This window comes from Vicugna pacos, chromosome 31 (genome assembly GCF_048564905.1).
Source record: "Vicugna pacos chromosome 31, VicPac4, whole genome shotgun sequence".
Taxonomy (NCBI): Eukaryota; Metazoa; Chordata; class Mammalia; order Artiodactyla; family Camelidae; genus Vicugna; species Vicugna pacos.
This window is the reverse complement of record NC_133017.1, coordinates 9,857,651-9,872,552: the sequence shown is the minus strand read 5'-3', so window position 1 is coordinate 9,872,552 and position 14,902 is coordinate 9,857,651. Positions and strand designations below refer to the sequence as shown.

At 61.3% G+C, this 14,902-nt stretch overlaps 1 protein-coding gene across 4 annotated transcripts in view; it reads left to right on the top strand.

Moving 5' to 3' along the window:
- LOC140690624 (uncharacterized) overlaps positions 1–14,902 on the top strand; it is a 51,472-nt gene that overhangs the window by 30,357 nt on the left and 6,213 nt on the right. The window contains exons 1-2 of one of the 4 annotated variants that reach the window (XM_072952501.1): positions 879–943; positions 8,465–8,591. In XM_072952501.1, the coding sequence (XP_072808602.1) occupies positions 8,522–8,591 (70 nt within the window). In that variant the 5' untranslated portion in view covers positions 879–943; positions 8,465–8,521. Of the gene's footprint in view, positions 1–878; positions 944–3,165; positions 3,327–8,464; positions 8,592–13,315; positions 13,490–14,902 lie in introns of those variants that run through there. The other 3 variants (XM_072952499.1, XM_072952502.1, XM_072952500.1) reach the window with 3 other exon arrangements.

Genomic DNA, 14,902 nt, shown 5'->3' with positions numbered 1-14,902 from the left:
TACATGCCTAGGAGTGTGCCGGCACAGGAGGGAGTACGCTCAGGAGTGTGCAGGCCAAGGAGTGTGCAGACCGGAGTGTGCAGAGACAGGAGAGTGCAGGCCCAGTATTGTACAGGCCTAGGGCTGTGTATTTCAATCCGTGTGTAGCCCCAGGAGTGTGCCGGCACAGATGGGAACAAGCCTAGCTGTGCACAGGCATAAGTGGTAACAGGCCCAGGAGTGTACAAGCCCAGGTTCATGCAGGCCGAGGTGTGCGCAGGTCCAGGAGTGTGTAGGCCCAGGTGTGTGCTGTCCCAGGAGTGTGCGGGCCTAGGAGAACACAGGCTCTGGAGTGTGCAGGCCCAGGAGTGTGGAGGTCCATGAGAGGGCCGGGCGAATTGGAGGCAGGCCCAGGAGAGGGAAGGCCCATGAGTGTGCAGGCCCTGAGTGTGCACTCGAGGGATTGTGCGGGCCCAGGAGAGGGCAGGCCCTGGGTGGTGCAGGCCCAGGAGTGTGTAGGTACAGGAGGGAGGAGGCCCAGGAGTTTGCAGGCAAGGAGTGTGTAAGGATAGATGCGTACAGGCCCTGGAGTGTGCAGGTAAACTAGACATGGCTGATACATGGACAGTGAGAGCAAAGTTAGAAAGCCTCTGGGTTTTCCCTCTTTAGGGAGGGAGAGGGAGGCTCAGCATAGGTCCTTGAGCTTCCGCGAGAAAAGTGGCTCTCAGTCCAGGTCGGCTGCGGGCGCCTCTGGGGTTGTCACACCTGAGGGGCCCTCTGTGGACGGGTCCTGTGTTCTTGGCACTGACGTGGATTTTCCTCCTCCTCTTCCCCAAGGGGCGGTAGAGGCTCGGGGGGCAGCTTCCAGCCGATCACGGCCATCCTGCTGCCCTCATGCACGCTGGCCCTGCACGCCCGGCAGCTGGACGTCAGGCTGCAGCTGGACTACGTCTCCGCCTCGCAGGTAAGAGGAGCCCCGCTGCTTCCCTGGGGGCCGGCAAGGGGGTCCCTCGGGAGGGGTTTCGGTTGGGGGCTCCTGGCTAGACGCCGCAGCCGTGTGAGTGGCACCGTTGGGGTGAAGGAGGCTGGTGCCAGGGACAGGGCAGGCCCAGGAGTGTGCAGGCCCAGGAGTGTGCATGCCCAGGAGTGTGCAGGCATAGGAGGGAGCAGGCCCAGTAGTGTGCAGGCCAAGTAGAGTGCAGGCCCTGAAGTTTGCAGGCCCAGCTGTGTGCAGACAGAGGAGTGTGCAGGCCAAGGAGGGTGCAGGCCCAGGGGTGTACAGGCCCAGGAGTGTGCAGCCCCAGGCGTGTGCAGACTCCGGAGTGTGCAGAGACAGGAGTGTTCAGGCCCAGAATTGTACAGGCCTAGGGCTGTGCAGGCCCAGCAGTGTTCAGGCCCAGGAGTGTGCAAAATCAGGAGTACACAGGCCCAGGTGTGTTCAGGCTCAAGATTGTGCATGTCCTGGAGTGTGCAGGCCCATGAGTGTGCAATCCAGGAGTGTGCAGGCCCAGTAGTGTGCAAGCCAGGGCCAGAGAAGGCCCATGCCAGGGAAGGCCCAGGAGTGTACAGATCCAGGATTGTGTAGGCCCAGGAGTGTGCATGCCCAGGAGTGCCCAGATGAGGGGTTTGAGGCCGTGGTGGGATGTACTTCACGGGCATAAATAGCGTAAAGAGCATAAAACTACATGGTAGTGATGGTCGGACAGCATGGGAATGCACTTAATGTTCCTGAAATGCACAATTTAAAAGGGAAAAAAATCTGTATTTTATTAAAGGAAGTGGAAAATGGAAAAATACAGGATGCCATAAATGATGTAAAACAAATAAACTAAACTAAAGAAAAACAAAACAAAAGCAAATTCAGGGGTAGGGAAGTCAACTTCGGGTAGGGGAGGGGATTTATGGTGGGATTTTGGAGAAGGTGTAGGAGGGTGCAGAGGGGGCAGAGCCCTAGGGGGTGATGATGCCTGAAATGGTTCTCCACTGCCCAGCGGCCCAGGTGCAGGTGCAGGAACTGCAGGCTTCTCAGGAGCAGCAAGATCAGCAGGAGCGGCAGGCTCTTCAGGAGTGGCAAGATCAGCAGGAGCGGCAGGCTCTTCAGGAGCGGCGGGCTCTTCAGGAATGGCAGGCTCTTCAGGAGCTGCAGGCTCTTCAGGAGCGGCTAGATGAGCAGGAATGGCAGGCTCTTCAGGAGCTGCAGGCTCTTCAGGAATGGCAGGCTCTTCAGGAGCTGCAGGCTCCTCAGGAGCGGCTAGATAAGCAGGAATGGCGGGCTCTTCAGGAGCGGCTAGATCAGCAGGAATGGCGGGCTCTTCAGGAGCAGCTAGATCAGCAGGAATGGCGGGCTCTTCAGGAGCAGCTAGATCAGCAGGAGCGTCAGGCTCTTCAGGATCGGTGGGCTCTTCAGGAGCGGCAGGCTCTTCAGGAGTGGCAAGATCAGCAGGAGCGGCAGGCTCTTCCGGAGCTGCAGGCTCTTCAGGAGCGGCTAGATCAGCAGGAACAGCAGGTTCTTCAGGAGTGGCTAGATCAGCAGGAATGGCGGGCTCTTCAGGAGCGGCTAGATCAGCAGGAACGGCAGGCGCTTCAGGAGCGGCGGGCTCTTCAGGAGCGGCGGGCTCTTCAGGAATGGCAGGCTCTTCAGGAGCTGCAGGCTCCTCAGGAGCGGCTAGATCAGCAGGAATGGCGGGCTCTTCAGGAGCAGCTAGATCAGCAGGAGCGTCAGGCTCTTCAGGATCGGTGGGCTCTTCAGGAGCGGCAGGCTCTTCAGGAGCCGTGGGCTCTTCAGGAGCGGCGGGCTCTTCAGGAGCGGCTAGATCAGGAGGAGAGGCAGGCTCTTCAGGAGCTGCAGGTTGTTCAAGAGCGGCAAGATCAGCAGGAGTGGCAGGCTCTTCAGGAGCGGCTAGATGAGCAGGAGCAGCAGGCTCTTCAGGAGCTGCAGGCAAGATCCTGGGGAGAGACCTGGGCGATGTCTGGGCAGGAGGCTGTGGTGGTGGGGAGCCCTTCATACCCAGACTCTTCCGGAGCCTGTGCTGGCCTTCCACAGTGTGGCACACCAGCCCCTCACTTGGGGAGCTGGCATGAGTGTCCTGGTTCCCCGGATCCTGCGGTGTCTGGCTCTGCAATGACAGTGACCGGCAGCCGGCCCGGCCCGCAGGTCTCAGAGCCCTGCCTGGCCAGGACCACTCTTGCTTCTGCCCCACTCGACCGTCTGCTGCCTGATCAGACTGGGACCTTGGTCATCTCAGTCACCCGGGAGGCAAGAGACACACCCTAGGGCATGGGCGCCACCTCGGGCAGCAGGGCCCTGCCCCGGTTCTCCACATCCCAGCCAGCCCGCTTGGACCCAGGTTGGTGACGTGATCGGCCCCCCAGGCCTCTGACCCTTCCTCAGCCTGCTCTTGCTTGAGGCAGGACCCCCCCAACATGACTGCCCCACCGCCACCAGTCAGGAAGGGGCTGTGGGGCCACCCGGGTGGGGTCTGAGTGGTGGCCCGGCCTGGGCGGGCCTGCCCTGGGCCTCCCTGTGTTACCTTTCGGTCCCTCTGGCCAAAAGGCCAGAGGCGCCTGGGGTGAGACCCGACCCACTGTCGGCACTGTTGGCAAAGGCCGTTGCTGCGGGCTTTCCGCGGGCCGCGACCTCGGGATCTTGGGATGCAACAAAACATGTCTGAGCTGAGCTGAGTTCACCAGCCAAGTCAGTTGAGAAGTGTCCTTCTCTACACAGCGGGTGCCTGGTGACCTGGGTCCCAAGTTGTGTTGGGCTCTGTTGCCAGGGAAGTGAGGTCACTTCCTGGGGTCCCCTTCCCCAAGCTTCCTCCTTACACAAAGCTCCCCAAGGGCCTTTTTGGGCTGTTGATGGCTCACTTCCCACCCCATGCCATGTCCACCCAGTGACACCAACTCGGCCCCTCCTATAGCCCTGGGGAGGCCTGGATGCAGCCAGGGTCACAGCTCTGATGACACAGCTGGCTTCAGACCCGGCTCCCCCGCCAGCAGTGCTGTCACCCTGGACAAGCCACCTGCTTCTCAGGGTCTCCCCAATCCCCCATCGGCGCAGTGGGGATCATCTGGACCCGGCTTCCTAGGAGAGCCATCATGTCTCTAGAACCACAAACACCTACTGCACCTGTCACCTCTGTGGGCTGGCATCACAGGGAGCTCATGCACAGACTCAGCAAAGGAAGGGCCCCACAGAGGGCTGGTGTGCAGGCCCAGGTGTGTGCAGGCACACGTAGGAGCAGGCCCAGTAGTGTGCAGGCCCAAGAGTGTGCAGGGGTAGGAGTGTGCAGACAGAGGAGTGCGCAGGACAAGGAGGGTGCAGGCCCAGGAGTGTGCAGGCCCTGGAGAGGACAATCCCTGGAACGTGCAGGCCCAGGACTGTGCAGACCAAGCAGTGTGCACCCCCAGGAGTGTGCAGGGCCAGGAGTGTGCAGGCACATGTGGGAGCAGCCCCAGTAGTGTGCAGACCCAGGAGTGTGCAGGCCATGGAGTGTGCAGGCAAAGGAGGATGCAGGCCCAGTCCAGGGCAGGTCCAGGAGTGTTCAGGCCCAGGAGTGTGCAGACACCGGAGTGTGCAGAGACAGGAGTGTGCAGGCCCAGGGCTGTGCAGACCCAGCAGTGTGCAGGCCCAGGAGTGTGCAGCCCCTGTACTGTGCAGAACCAGGGGACGTCAGGCCCCAGAGTGTGCAGGCCCAAGAAAGGGCAGGTCCAAGGGTGTTCAGGCGCAGGAATGGGGAGTCCCAGGACCGTGCCCACCAAGCAGAGGGCAGGCCCAGGCGTGTGCATGCCCAGGAGTGTGCAGGCACAGGAGGCAGCAGACCGAGGAGTGTGCAGACCCAGGTGTGTGCAGGCACAAGTGGGAGCAGTCCCAGTAGTGTGCAGGCCCAGAGTGTGCAGGTGCAGGATAGGGCCGGCCGAATTGGGGGCAGGCCCAGGAATTGGAAGGCGCAGGAGTGTGCAGGGCCAGAAGTGTGCTGTCCCAAGAGTGTGCAGTGCCAATAGTGTTCAGGCCCAGGAGTGTTCAGGACCAGGAGTTTGTAGGCCGAGGAGTATGTAGTCACAGGAGGGAGCAGGTACAGGAGTGTGGAAGCCCAGGAGTGTACAGGCCAATGTTCGTGCAGGCCCAGGTGTGCACAGGTCCAGGAGAGTGCATGCCCTGGTGTGTGCAGTCCCAGGAGTCTGCAGGCCCTGGGTTGTGCAGGCCCAGGAGTGTGTAGGTACAGGAGGGAGGAGGCCCAGGAGTTTGCAGGCAAGGAGTGTGTAAGGATAGATGCGTACAGGCCCTGGAGTGTGCAGGCCCTTGAGTGTGCACACGAGGGATTGTGCGAGCCCAGGAGAGGGCAGGCCCAGCAGTGTGCAGGCCCAGGAGTGTGCAGACACAGGAGGGATCAGTCACAGGAGTGTGCAGGTCCAGGAGTGTACAGGCCCAGGTGTGTTTAGGCCCAACATTGTGCAGGTCCAGGAGTGTGCAGGCCCAGGAGTGTGCAGACAGAGGAGTGTGCAGGCCAAGGAGGGTGCAGGCCCAGGCCAGGGAAGGCCCAGGAGTGTGCAGGAGCAGGAGTGTGCAGACACTGGAGTGTGCAGAGACAGGAGTGTGCAGGCCCAGGAGTGTGCCGGCACAGGTGGGAACAGGGCTAGGAGTGTGCAGGCATAGATGGGAGCAGGCCCAGGAGTGTACAAGCCCAGGTTTATGCAGGTCCAAGTGTGCGCAGGTCCAGGAGTGTGAAGGCCCAGGTGTCTGCTGTCCCAGGAGTGTGCAGGTCCTGAAGTTTGCAGGCCCAGGAGTGTACAAGCCCAGGTTCATGCAGGCCCGAGTGTTCGCAGGTCCAGGAGTATGAAGGCCCAGGTGTCTGCTGTCCCAGGAGTGTGCAGGTCCTGAAGATTGCAGGCCCAGGAGTGTGCAGACAAAGGTGTGTGCAGGCCAAGGAGGGTGTAGGTCCTGGAGTGTACAGGCCCAGGAGTGTGCAGGCCAAGGCGTGTGCAGACTCCGCAGTGTGCAGAGACAGGATTGTGCAGGCCCAAGATTGTACAGGCCTTGGGCTGTGCAGCCCAGCAGTGTTCAGGCCCAGGAGTGTGCAAAATCAGGATTATACAGGCCCAGGTGTGTTCAGGCTAAACATTGTGCATGTCTTGGAGTGTGCAGGCCTATGAGTGTGCAATCCAGGTGTGTGCGGGCCCAACAGTGTGCAAGCCTAGGCCAGAGAAGGCCCATGCAGGGAAGGCCCAGGAGTGTACAGATCCAGGAGTGTGCAGGCCCAGGAGTGTGCATGCCCAGGAGTGTGCAGGCACAGGAGGGAGCAGGCCGAGGAGTGTGCAGTGCCAGGTGTGTGCAGGCACAAGTGGGAGCAGGCCCAGTAGTGTGAAGGCCCAAGAATGTGCAGGTCCTGGAGAGGGCCGGCCGAATAGGGGGCAGGCCCAGGAGAGGGAAGGCCCAGGAGTTTGCAGGCTCTGGAATGTGCACACGAGGATTTGTGCGGACCCAGGAGAGGGCAGGCCCAGGAGTGAGCAGACAGAGGAGTGTACAGGCCCAGGAGTGTGCAGGACCAGGAGTGTGCAGACACTGGAGTGTGCAGAGACAGGAGTGTGCAGTCCTAGGATTGTGACGGCACAGGAGGGACAGGCGAAGAAGTGTGTCGGCATAGGTGGGAGCAGGCCCAGTAGTGTGCAGGCACAGGTGGTAGTAGGCTAATGAGTGTGAAAGCCAAGGAGTGTGCAGACACCGGAGTGTGCAGAGACAGGGGAGTTCATATCCTGGAGTCTACAGGCCGAGGAGTGTGCAGGCCCAGGTGTGTGCAGGCACAAGTGGGAGCAGGCCCAGTAGTGTGAAGGCCCAAGGATGTACAGGTCCAGAAGAGGGCCGGCCGAATTTGGGGCAGGCCCAGGAGAGGGAAGTCCCAGGAGTGTGCAGGCCCTGGAGTGTGCAGACACAGGAGGGATCAGTCACAGGTGTGTGCAGGTCCAGGGGTATACAGGCCCAGGTGTGTGCAGGCCCAACATTTTGTAGGTCCAGGAGAGGGCAGGCCCAGGAGTGTGCAGACAGTGGAGTGTGCAGGAAAAGGAATACGCAGGCCCAGGCCAGGGCAGGCCCAGGAGTGTACAGGCCCATGTGTGTGCAGGCCCTGGAGTTTGCAGGCCAAGGAGTGTGCAGGCCCAGGAGTGTGCAGACAGAGGAGTGCACAGGACAAGGAAGGTGCAGGCCAAGGAATGTGCAGACCCTGGAGAGGACAATCCCTGGAATGTGCAGGCCCAGGAGTGTGCAGACCAAGCAGTGTGCACCCCCAGGAGTGTGCAGGGCAAGGAGTGTGCAGGCCCAGGAGTGTGCAGGCACAAGTGGGAGCAGCCCCAGTAGTGTGCAGACCCAGGAGTGTGCAGGCCTTGGAGTGTGCAGGCCCAGGAGGGTGCAAGCCCAGTCCAGGGCAGGTCCAGGAGTGTACAGGCCCAGGAGTGTGCAGACACCGGAGTGTGCAGAGACAGGAGTGTGCGGCCCACGGCTGTGCATACCCAGCAGTGTGCAGGCCCAGGAGTGTTCAGTCCCTGTAGTGTCTGGAACCAGGGGACGTCAGGCCCCAGAGTGTGCAGGCCCAAGAAAGGGCAGGCCCAAGGGTGTTCAGGCGCAGGAATGGGGAGTCCCATGACCATACCCACCAAGCAGAGGGCAGGCCCAGGCGTGTACATGCCTAGGAGTGTGCCGGCACAGGAGGGAGTACGCTCAGGAGTGTGCAGGCCAAGGAGTGTGCAGACCGGAGTGTGCAGAGACAGGAGAGTGCAGGCCCAGTATTGTACAGGCCTAGGGCTGTGTATTTCAATCCGTGTGTAGCCCCAGGAGTGTGCCGGCACAGATGGGAACAAGCCTAGCTGTGCACAGGCATAAGTGGTAACAGGCCCAGGAGTGTACAAGCCCAGGTTCATGCAGGCCGAGGTGTGCGCAGGTCCAGGAGTGTGTAGGCCCAGGTGTGTGCTGTCCCAGGAGTGTGCGGGCCTAGGAGAACACAGGCTCTGGAGTGTGCAGGCCCAGGAGTGTGGAGGTCCATGAGAGGGCCGGGCGAATTGGAGGCAGGCCCAGGAGAGGGAAGGCCCATGAGTGTGCAGGCCCTGAGTGTGCACTCGAGGGATTGTGCGGGCCCAGGAGAGGGCAGGCCCTGGGTGGTGCAGGCCCAGGAGTGTGTAGGTACAGGAGGGAGGAGGCCCAGGAGTTTGCAGGCAAGGAGTGTGTAAGGATAGATGCGTACAGGCCCTGGAGTGTGCAGGTAAACTAGACATGGCTGATACATGGACAGTGAGTGCAAAGTTAGAAAGCCTCTGGGTTTTCCCTCTTTAGGGAGGGAGAGGGAGGCTCAGCATAGGTCCTTGAGCTTCCGCGAGAAAAGTGGCTCTCAGTCCAGGTCGGCTGCGGGCGCCTCTGGGGTTGTCACACCTGAGGGGCCCTCTGTGGACGGGTCCTGTGTTCTTGGCACTGACGTGGATTTTCCTCCTCCTCTTCCCCAAGGGGCGGTAGAGGCTCCGGGGGCAGCTTCCAGCCGATCACGGCCATCCTGCTGCCCTCATGCACGCTGGCCCTGCACGCCCGGCAGCTGGACGTCAGGCTGCAGCTGGACTACGTCTCCGCCTCGCAGGTAAGAGGAGCCCCGCTGCTTCCCTGGGGGCCGGCAAGGGAGTCCCTCGGGAGGGGTTTCGGTTGGGGGCTCCTGGCTAGATGCCGCAGCCGTGTGAGTGGCACCGTTGGGGTGAAGGAGGCTGGTGCCAGGGACAGGTCAGGCCCAGGAGTGTGCAGGCCCAGGAGTGTGCATGCCCAGGAGTGTGCAGGCATAGGAGGGAGCAGGCCCAGTAGTGTGCAGGCCAAGTAGAGTGCAGGCCCTGAAGTTTGCAGGCCCAGCTGTGTGCAGACAGAGGAGTGTGCAGGCCAAGGAGGGTGCAGGCCCAGGGGTGTACAGGCCCAGGAGTGTGCAGGCCCAGGCGTGTGCAGACTCCGGAGTGTGCAGAGACAGGAGTGTGCAGGCCCAGGATTGTACAGGCCTAGGGCTGTGCAGGTCCAGCAGTGTTCAGGCCCAGGAGTGTGCAAAATCAGGAGTATACAGGCCCAGGTGTGTTCAGGCTCAAGATTGTGCAAGTCCTGGAGTGTGCAGGCCCATGAGTGTGCAATCCAGGAGTGTGCGGGCCCAGTAGTGTGCAAGCCAGGACCAGAGAAGGCCCATTTCAGGGAAGGCCCAGGAGTGTACATATCCAGGGGTGTGCAGGACCAGGAGTGTGCAGACACTGGAGTGTGCAGAGACAGGAGTGTGCAGTCCCAGGATTGTGACGGCACAGGAGGGACAGGCGAAGAAGTGTGTCGGCATAGGTGGGAGCAGGCCCAGTAGTGTGCAGGCACAGGTGGTAGTAGGCTAATGAGTGTGAAAGCCAAGGAGTGTGCAGACACCGGAGTGTGCAGAGACAGGGGAGTGCATATCCTGGAGTCTACAGGCCGAGGAGTGTGCAGGCCCAGGTGTGTGCAGGCACAAGTGGGAGCAGGCCCAGTAGTGTGAAGGCCCAAGGATGTACAGGTCCAGGAGAGGGCCGGCCGAATTTGGGGCAGGCCCAGGAGAGGGAAGTCCCAGGAGTGTGCAGGACCTGGAGTGTGCAGACACAGGAGGGATCAGTCACAGGTGTGTGCAGGTCCAGGGGTATACAGGCCCAGGTGTGTGCAGGCCCAACATTTTGTAGGTCCAGGAGAGGGCAGGCCCAGGAGTGTGCAGACAGTGGAGTGTGCAGGAAAAGGAATACGCAGGCCCAGGCCAGGGCAGGCCCAGGAGTGTACAGGCCCATGTGTGTGCAGGCCCTGGAGTTTGCAGGCCAAGGAGTGTGCAGGCCCAGGAGTGTGCAGACAGAGGAGTGCACAGGACAAGGAAGGTGCAGGCCAAGGAATGTGCAGACCCTGGAGAGGACAATCCCTGGAATGTGCACGCCCAGGAGTGTGCAGACCAAGCAGTGTGCACCCCCAGGAGTGTGCAGGGCAAGGAGTGTGCAGGCCCAGGAGTGTGCAGGCACAAGTGGGAGCAGCCCCAGTAGTGTGCAGACCCAGGAGTGTGCAGGCCTTGGAGTGTGCAGGCCCAGGAGGGTGCAAGCCCAGTCCAGGGCAGGTCCAGGAGTGTACAGGCCCAGGAGTGTGCAGACACCGGAGTGTGCAGAGACAGGAGTGTGCGGCCCACGGCTGTGCATACCCAGCAGTGTGCAGGCCCAGGAGTGTTCAGTCCCTGTAGTGTCTGGAACCAGGGGACGTCAGGCCCCAGAGTGTGCAGGCCCAAGAAAGGGCAGGCCCAAGGGTGTTCAGGCGCAGGAATGGGGAGTCCCATGACCATACCCACCAAGCAGAGGGCAGGCCCAGGCGTGTACATGCCTAGGAGTGTGCCGGCACAGGAGGGAGTACGCTCAGGAGTGTGCAGGCCAAGGAGTGTGCAGACCGGAGTGTGCAGAGACAGGAGAGTGCAGGCCCAGTATTGTACAGGCCTAGGGCTGTGTATTTCAATCCGTGTGTAGCCCCAGGAGTGTGCCGGCACAGATGGGAACAAGCCTAGCTGTGCACAGGCATAAGTGGTAACAGGCCCAGGAGTGTACAAGCCCAGGTTCATGCAGGCCGAGGTGTGCGCAGGTCCAGGAGTGTGTAGGCCCAGGTGTGTGCTGTCCCAGGAGTGTGCGGGCCTAGGAGAACACAGGCTCTGGAGTGTGCAGGCCCAGGAGTGTGGAGGTCCATGAGAGGGCCGGGCGAATTGGAGGCAGGCCCAGGAGAGGGAAGGCCCATGAGTGTGCAGGCCCTGAGTGTGCACTCGAGGGATTGTGCGGGCCCAGGAGAGGGCAGGCCCTGGGTGGTGCAGGCCCAGGAGTGTGTAGGTACAGGAGGGAGGAGGCCCAGGAGTTTGCAGGCAAGGAGTGTGTAAGGATAGATGCGTACAGGCCCTGGAGTGTGCAGGTAAACTAGACATGGCTGATACATGGACAGTGAGTGCAAAGTTAGAAAGCCTCTGGGTTTTCCCTCTTTAGGGAGGGAGAGGGAGGCTCAGCATAGGTCCTTGAGCTTCCGCGAGAAAAGTGGCTCTCAGTCCAGGTCGGCTGCGGGCGCCTCTGGGGTTGTCACACCTGAGGGGCCCTCTGTGGATGGGTCCTGTGTTCTTGGCACTGACGTGGATTTTCCTCCTCCTCTTCCCCAAGGGGCGGTAGAGGCTCGGGGGGCAGCTTCCAGCCGATCACGGCCATCCTGCTGCCCTCATGCACGCTGGCCCTGCACGCCCGGCAGCTGGACGTCAGGCTGCAGCTGGACTACGTCTCCGCCTCGCAGGTAAGAGGAGCCCCGCTGCTTCCCTGGGGGCCGGCAAGGGGGTCCCTCGGGAGGGGTTTCGGTTGGGGGCTCCTGGCTAGACGCCGCAGCCGTGTGAGTGGCACCGTTGGGGTGAAGGAGGCTGGTGCCAGGGACAGGGCAGGCCCAGGAGTGTGCAGGCCCAGGAGTGTGCAGGCATAGGAGGGAGCAGGCCCAGTAGTGTGCAGGCCAAGTAGAGTGCAGGCCCTGAAGTTTGCAGGCCCAGCTGTGTGCAGACAGAGGAGTGTGCAGGCCAAGGAGGGTGCAGGCCCAGGGGTGTACAGGCCCAGGAGTGTGCAGGCCCAGGCGTGTGCAGACTCCGGAGTGTGCAGAGACAGGAGTGTGCAGGCCCAGGATTGTACAGGCCTAGGGCTGTGCAGGCCCAGCAGTGTTCAGGCCCAGGAGTGTGCAAAATCAGGAGTACACAGGCCCAGGTGTGTTCAGGCTCAAGATTGTGCATGTCCTGGAGTGTGTAGGCCCATGAGTGTGCAATCCAGGAGTGTGCAGGCCCAGTAGTGTGCAAGCCAGGGCCAGAGAAGGCCCATGCCAGGGAAGGCCCAGGAGTGTACAGATCCAGGATTGTGTAGGCCCAGGAGTGTGCATGCCCAGGAGTGCCCAGATGAGGGGTTTGAGGCCGTGGTGGGATGTACTTCACGGGCATAAATAGCGTAAAGAGCATAAAACTACATGGTAGTGATGGTCGGACAGCATGGGAATGCACTTAATGTTCCTGAAATGCACAATTTAAAAGGGAAAAAAATCTGTATTTTATTAAAGGAAGTGGAAAATGGAAAAATACAGGATGCCATAAATGATGTAAAACAAATAAACTAAACTAAAGAAAAACAAAACAAAAGCAAATTCAGGGGTAGGGAAGTCAACTTCGGGTAGGGGAGGGGATTTATGGTGGGATTTTGGAGAAGGTGTAGGAGGGTGCAGAGGGGGCAGAGCCCTAGGGGGTGATGATGCCTGAAATGGTTCTCCACTGCCCAGCGGCCCAGGTGCAGGTGCAGGAACTGCAGGCTTCTCAGGAGCAGCAAGATCAGCAGGAGCGGCAGGCTCTTCAGGAGTGCCAAGATCAGCAGGAGCGGCAGGCTCTTCAGGAGCGGCGGGCTCTTCAGGAATGGCAGGCTCTTCAGGAGCTGCAGGCTCTTCAGGAGCGGCTAGATGAGCAGGAATGGCAGGCTCTTCAGGAGCTGCAGGCTCTTCAGGAATGGCAGGCTCTTCAGGAGCTGCAGGCTCCTCAGGAGCGGCTAGATCAGCAGGAATGGCGGGCTCTTCAGGAGCGGCTAGATCAGCAGGAATGGCGGGCTCTTCAGGAGCAGCTAGATCAGCAGGAATGGCGGGCTCTTCAGGAGCAGCTAGATCAGCAGGAGCGTCAGGCTCTTCAGGATCGGTGGGCTCTTCAGGAGCGGCAGGCTCTTCAGGAGTGGCAAGATCAGCAGGAGCGGCGGGCTCTTCAGGAATGGCAGGCTCTTCAGGAGCTGCAGGCTCCTTAGGAGCGGCTAGATCAGCAGGAATGGCGGGCTCTTCAGGAGCAGCTAGATCAGCAGGAGCGTCAGGCTCTTCAGGATCGGTGGGCTCTTCAGGAGCGGCAGGCTCTTCAGGAGCCGTGGGCTCTTCAGGAGCGGCGGGCTCTTCAGGAGCGGCTAGATCAGGAGGAGAGGCAGGCTCTTCAGGAGCTGCAGGTTGTTCAAGAGCGGCAAGATCAGCAGGAGCGGCAGGCTTTTCAGGAGCGGCTAGATGAGCAGGAGCAGCAGGCTCTTCAGGAGCTGCAGGCAAGATCCTGGGGAGAGACCTGGGCGATGTCTGGGCAGGAGGCTGTGGTGGTGGGGAGCCCTTCATAACCAGACTCTTCCGGAGCCTGTGCTGGCCTTCCACAGTGTGGCACACCAGCCCCTCACTTGGGGAGCTGGCATGAGTGTCCTGGTTCCCCGGATCCTGCGGTGTCTGGCTCTGCAATGACAGTGACCGGCAGCCGGCCCGGCCCGCAGGTCTCAGAGCCCTGCCTGGCCAGGACCACTCCTGCTTCTGCCCCACTCGACCGTCTGCTGCCTGATCAGACTGGGACCTTGGTCATCTCAGTCACCCGGGAGGCAAGAGACACACCCTAGGGCATGGGCGCCACCTCGGGCAGCAGGGCCCTGCCCCGGTTCTCCACATCCCAGCCAGCCCGCTTGGACCCAGGTTGGTGACGTGATCGGCCCCCCAGGCCTCTGACCCTTCCTCAGCCTGCTCTTGCTTGAGGCAGGACCCCCCCAACATGACTGCCCCACCGCCACCAGTCAGGAAGGGGCTGTGGGGCCACCCGGGTGGGGTCTGAGTGGTGGCCCGGCCTGGGCGGGCCTGCCCTGGGCCTCCCTGTGTTACCTTTCGGTCCCTCTGGCCAAAAGGCCAGAGGCGCCTGGGGTGAGACCCGACCCACTGTCGGCACTGTTGGCAAAGGCCGTTGCTGCGGGCTTTCCGGGGGCCGCGACCTCGGGATCTTGGGATGCAACAAAACATGTCTGAGCTGAGCTGAGTTCACCAGCCAAGTAGGTTGAGAAGTGTCCTTCTCTACACAGCGGGTGCCTGGTGACCTGGGTCCCAAGTTGTGTTGGGCTCTGTTGCCAGGGAAGTGAGGTCACTTCCTGGGGTCCCCTTCCCCAAGCTTCCTCCTTACACAAAGCTCCCCAAGGGCCTTTTTGGGCTGTTGATGGCTCACTTCCCACCCCATGCCATGTCCACCCAGTGACACCAACTCGGCCCCTCCTATAGCCCTGGGGAGGCCTGGATGCAGCCAGGGTCACAGCTCTGATGACACAGCTGGCTTCAGACCCGGCTCCCCCGCCAGCAGTGCTGTCACCCTGGACAAGCCACCTGCTTCTCAGGGTCTCCCCAATCCCCCATCGGCGCAGTGGGGATCATCTGGACCCGGCTTCCTAGGAGAGCCATCATGTCTCTAGAACCACAAACACCTACTGCACCTGTCACCTCTGTGGGCTGGCATCACAGGGAGCTCATGCACAGACTCAGCAAAGGAAGGGCCCCACAGAGGGCTGGTGTGCAGGCCCAGGTGTGTGCAGGCACACGTAGGAGCAGGCCCAGTAGTGTGCAGGCCCAAGAGTGTGCAGGGGTAGGAGTGTGCAGACAGAGGAGTGCGCAGGACAAGGAGGGTGCAGGCCCAGGAGTGTGCAGGCCCTGGAGAGGACAATCCCTGGAACGTGCAGGCCCAGGACTGTGCAGACCAAGCAGTGTGCACCCCCAGGAGTGTGCAGGGCCAGGAGTGTGCAGGCACATGTGGGAGCAGCCCCAGTAGTGTGCAGACCCAGGAGTGTGCAGGCCGTGGAGTGTGCAGGCAAAGGAGGGTGCAGGCCCAGTCCAGGGCAGGTCCAGGAGTGTTCAGGCCCAGGAGTGTGCAGACACCGGAGTGTGCAGAGACAGGAGTGTGCAGGCCCAGGGCTGTGCAGACCCAGCAGTGTGCAGGCCCAGGAGTGTGCAGTCCCTGTACTGTGCAGAACCAGGGGACGTCAGGCCCCAGAGTGTGCAGGCCCAAGAAAGGGCAGGTCCAAGGGTGTTCAGGCGCAGGAATGGGGAGTCCCAGGACCGTGCCCACCAAGC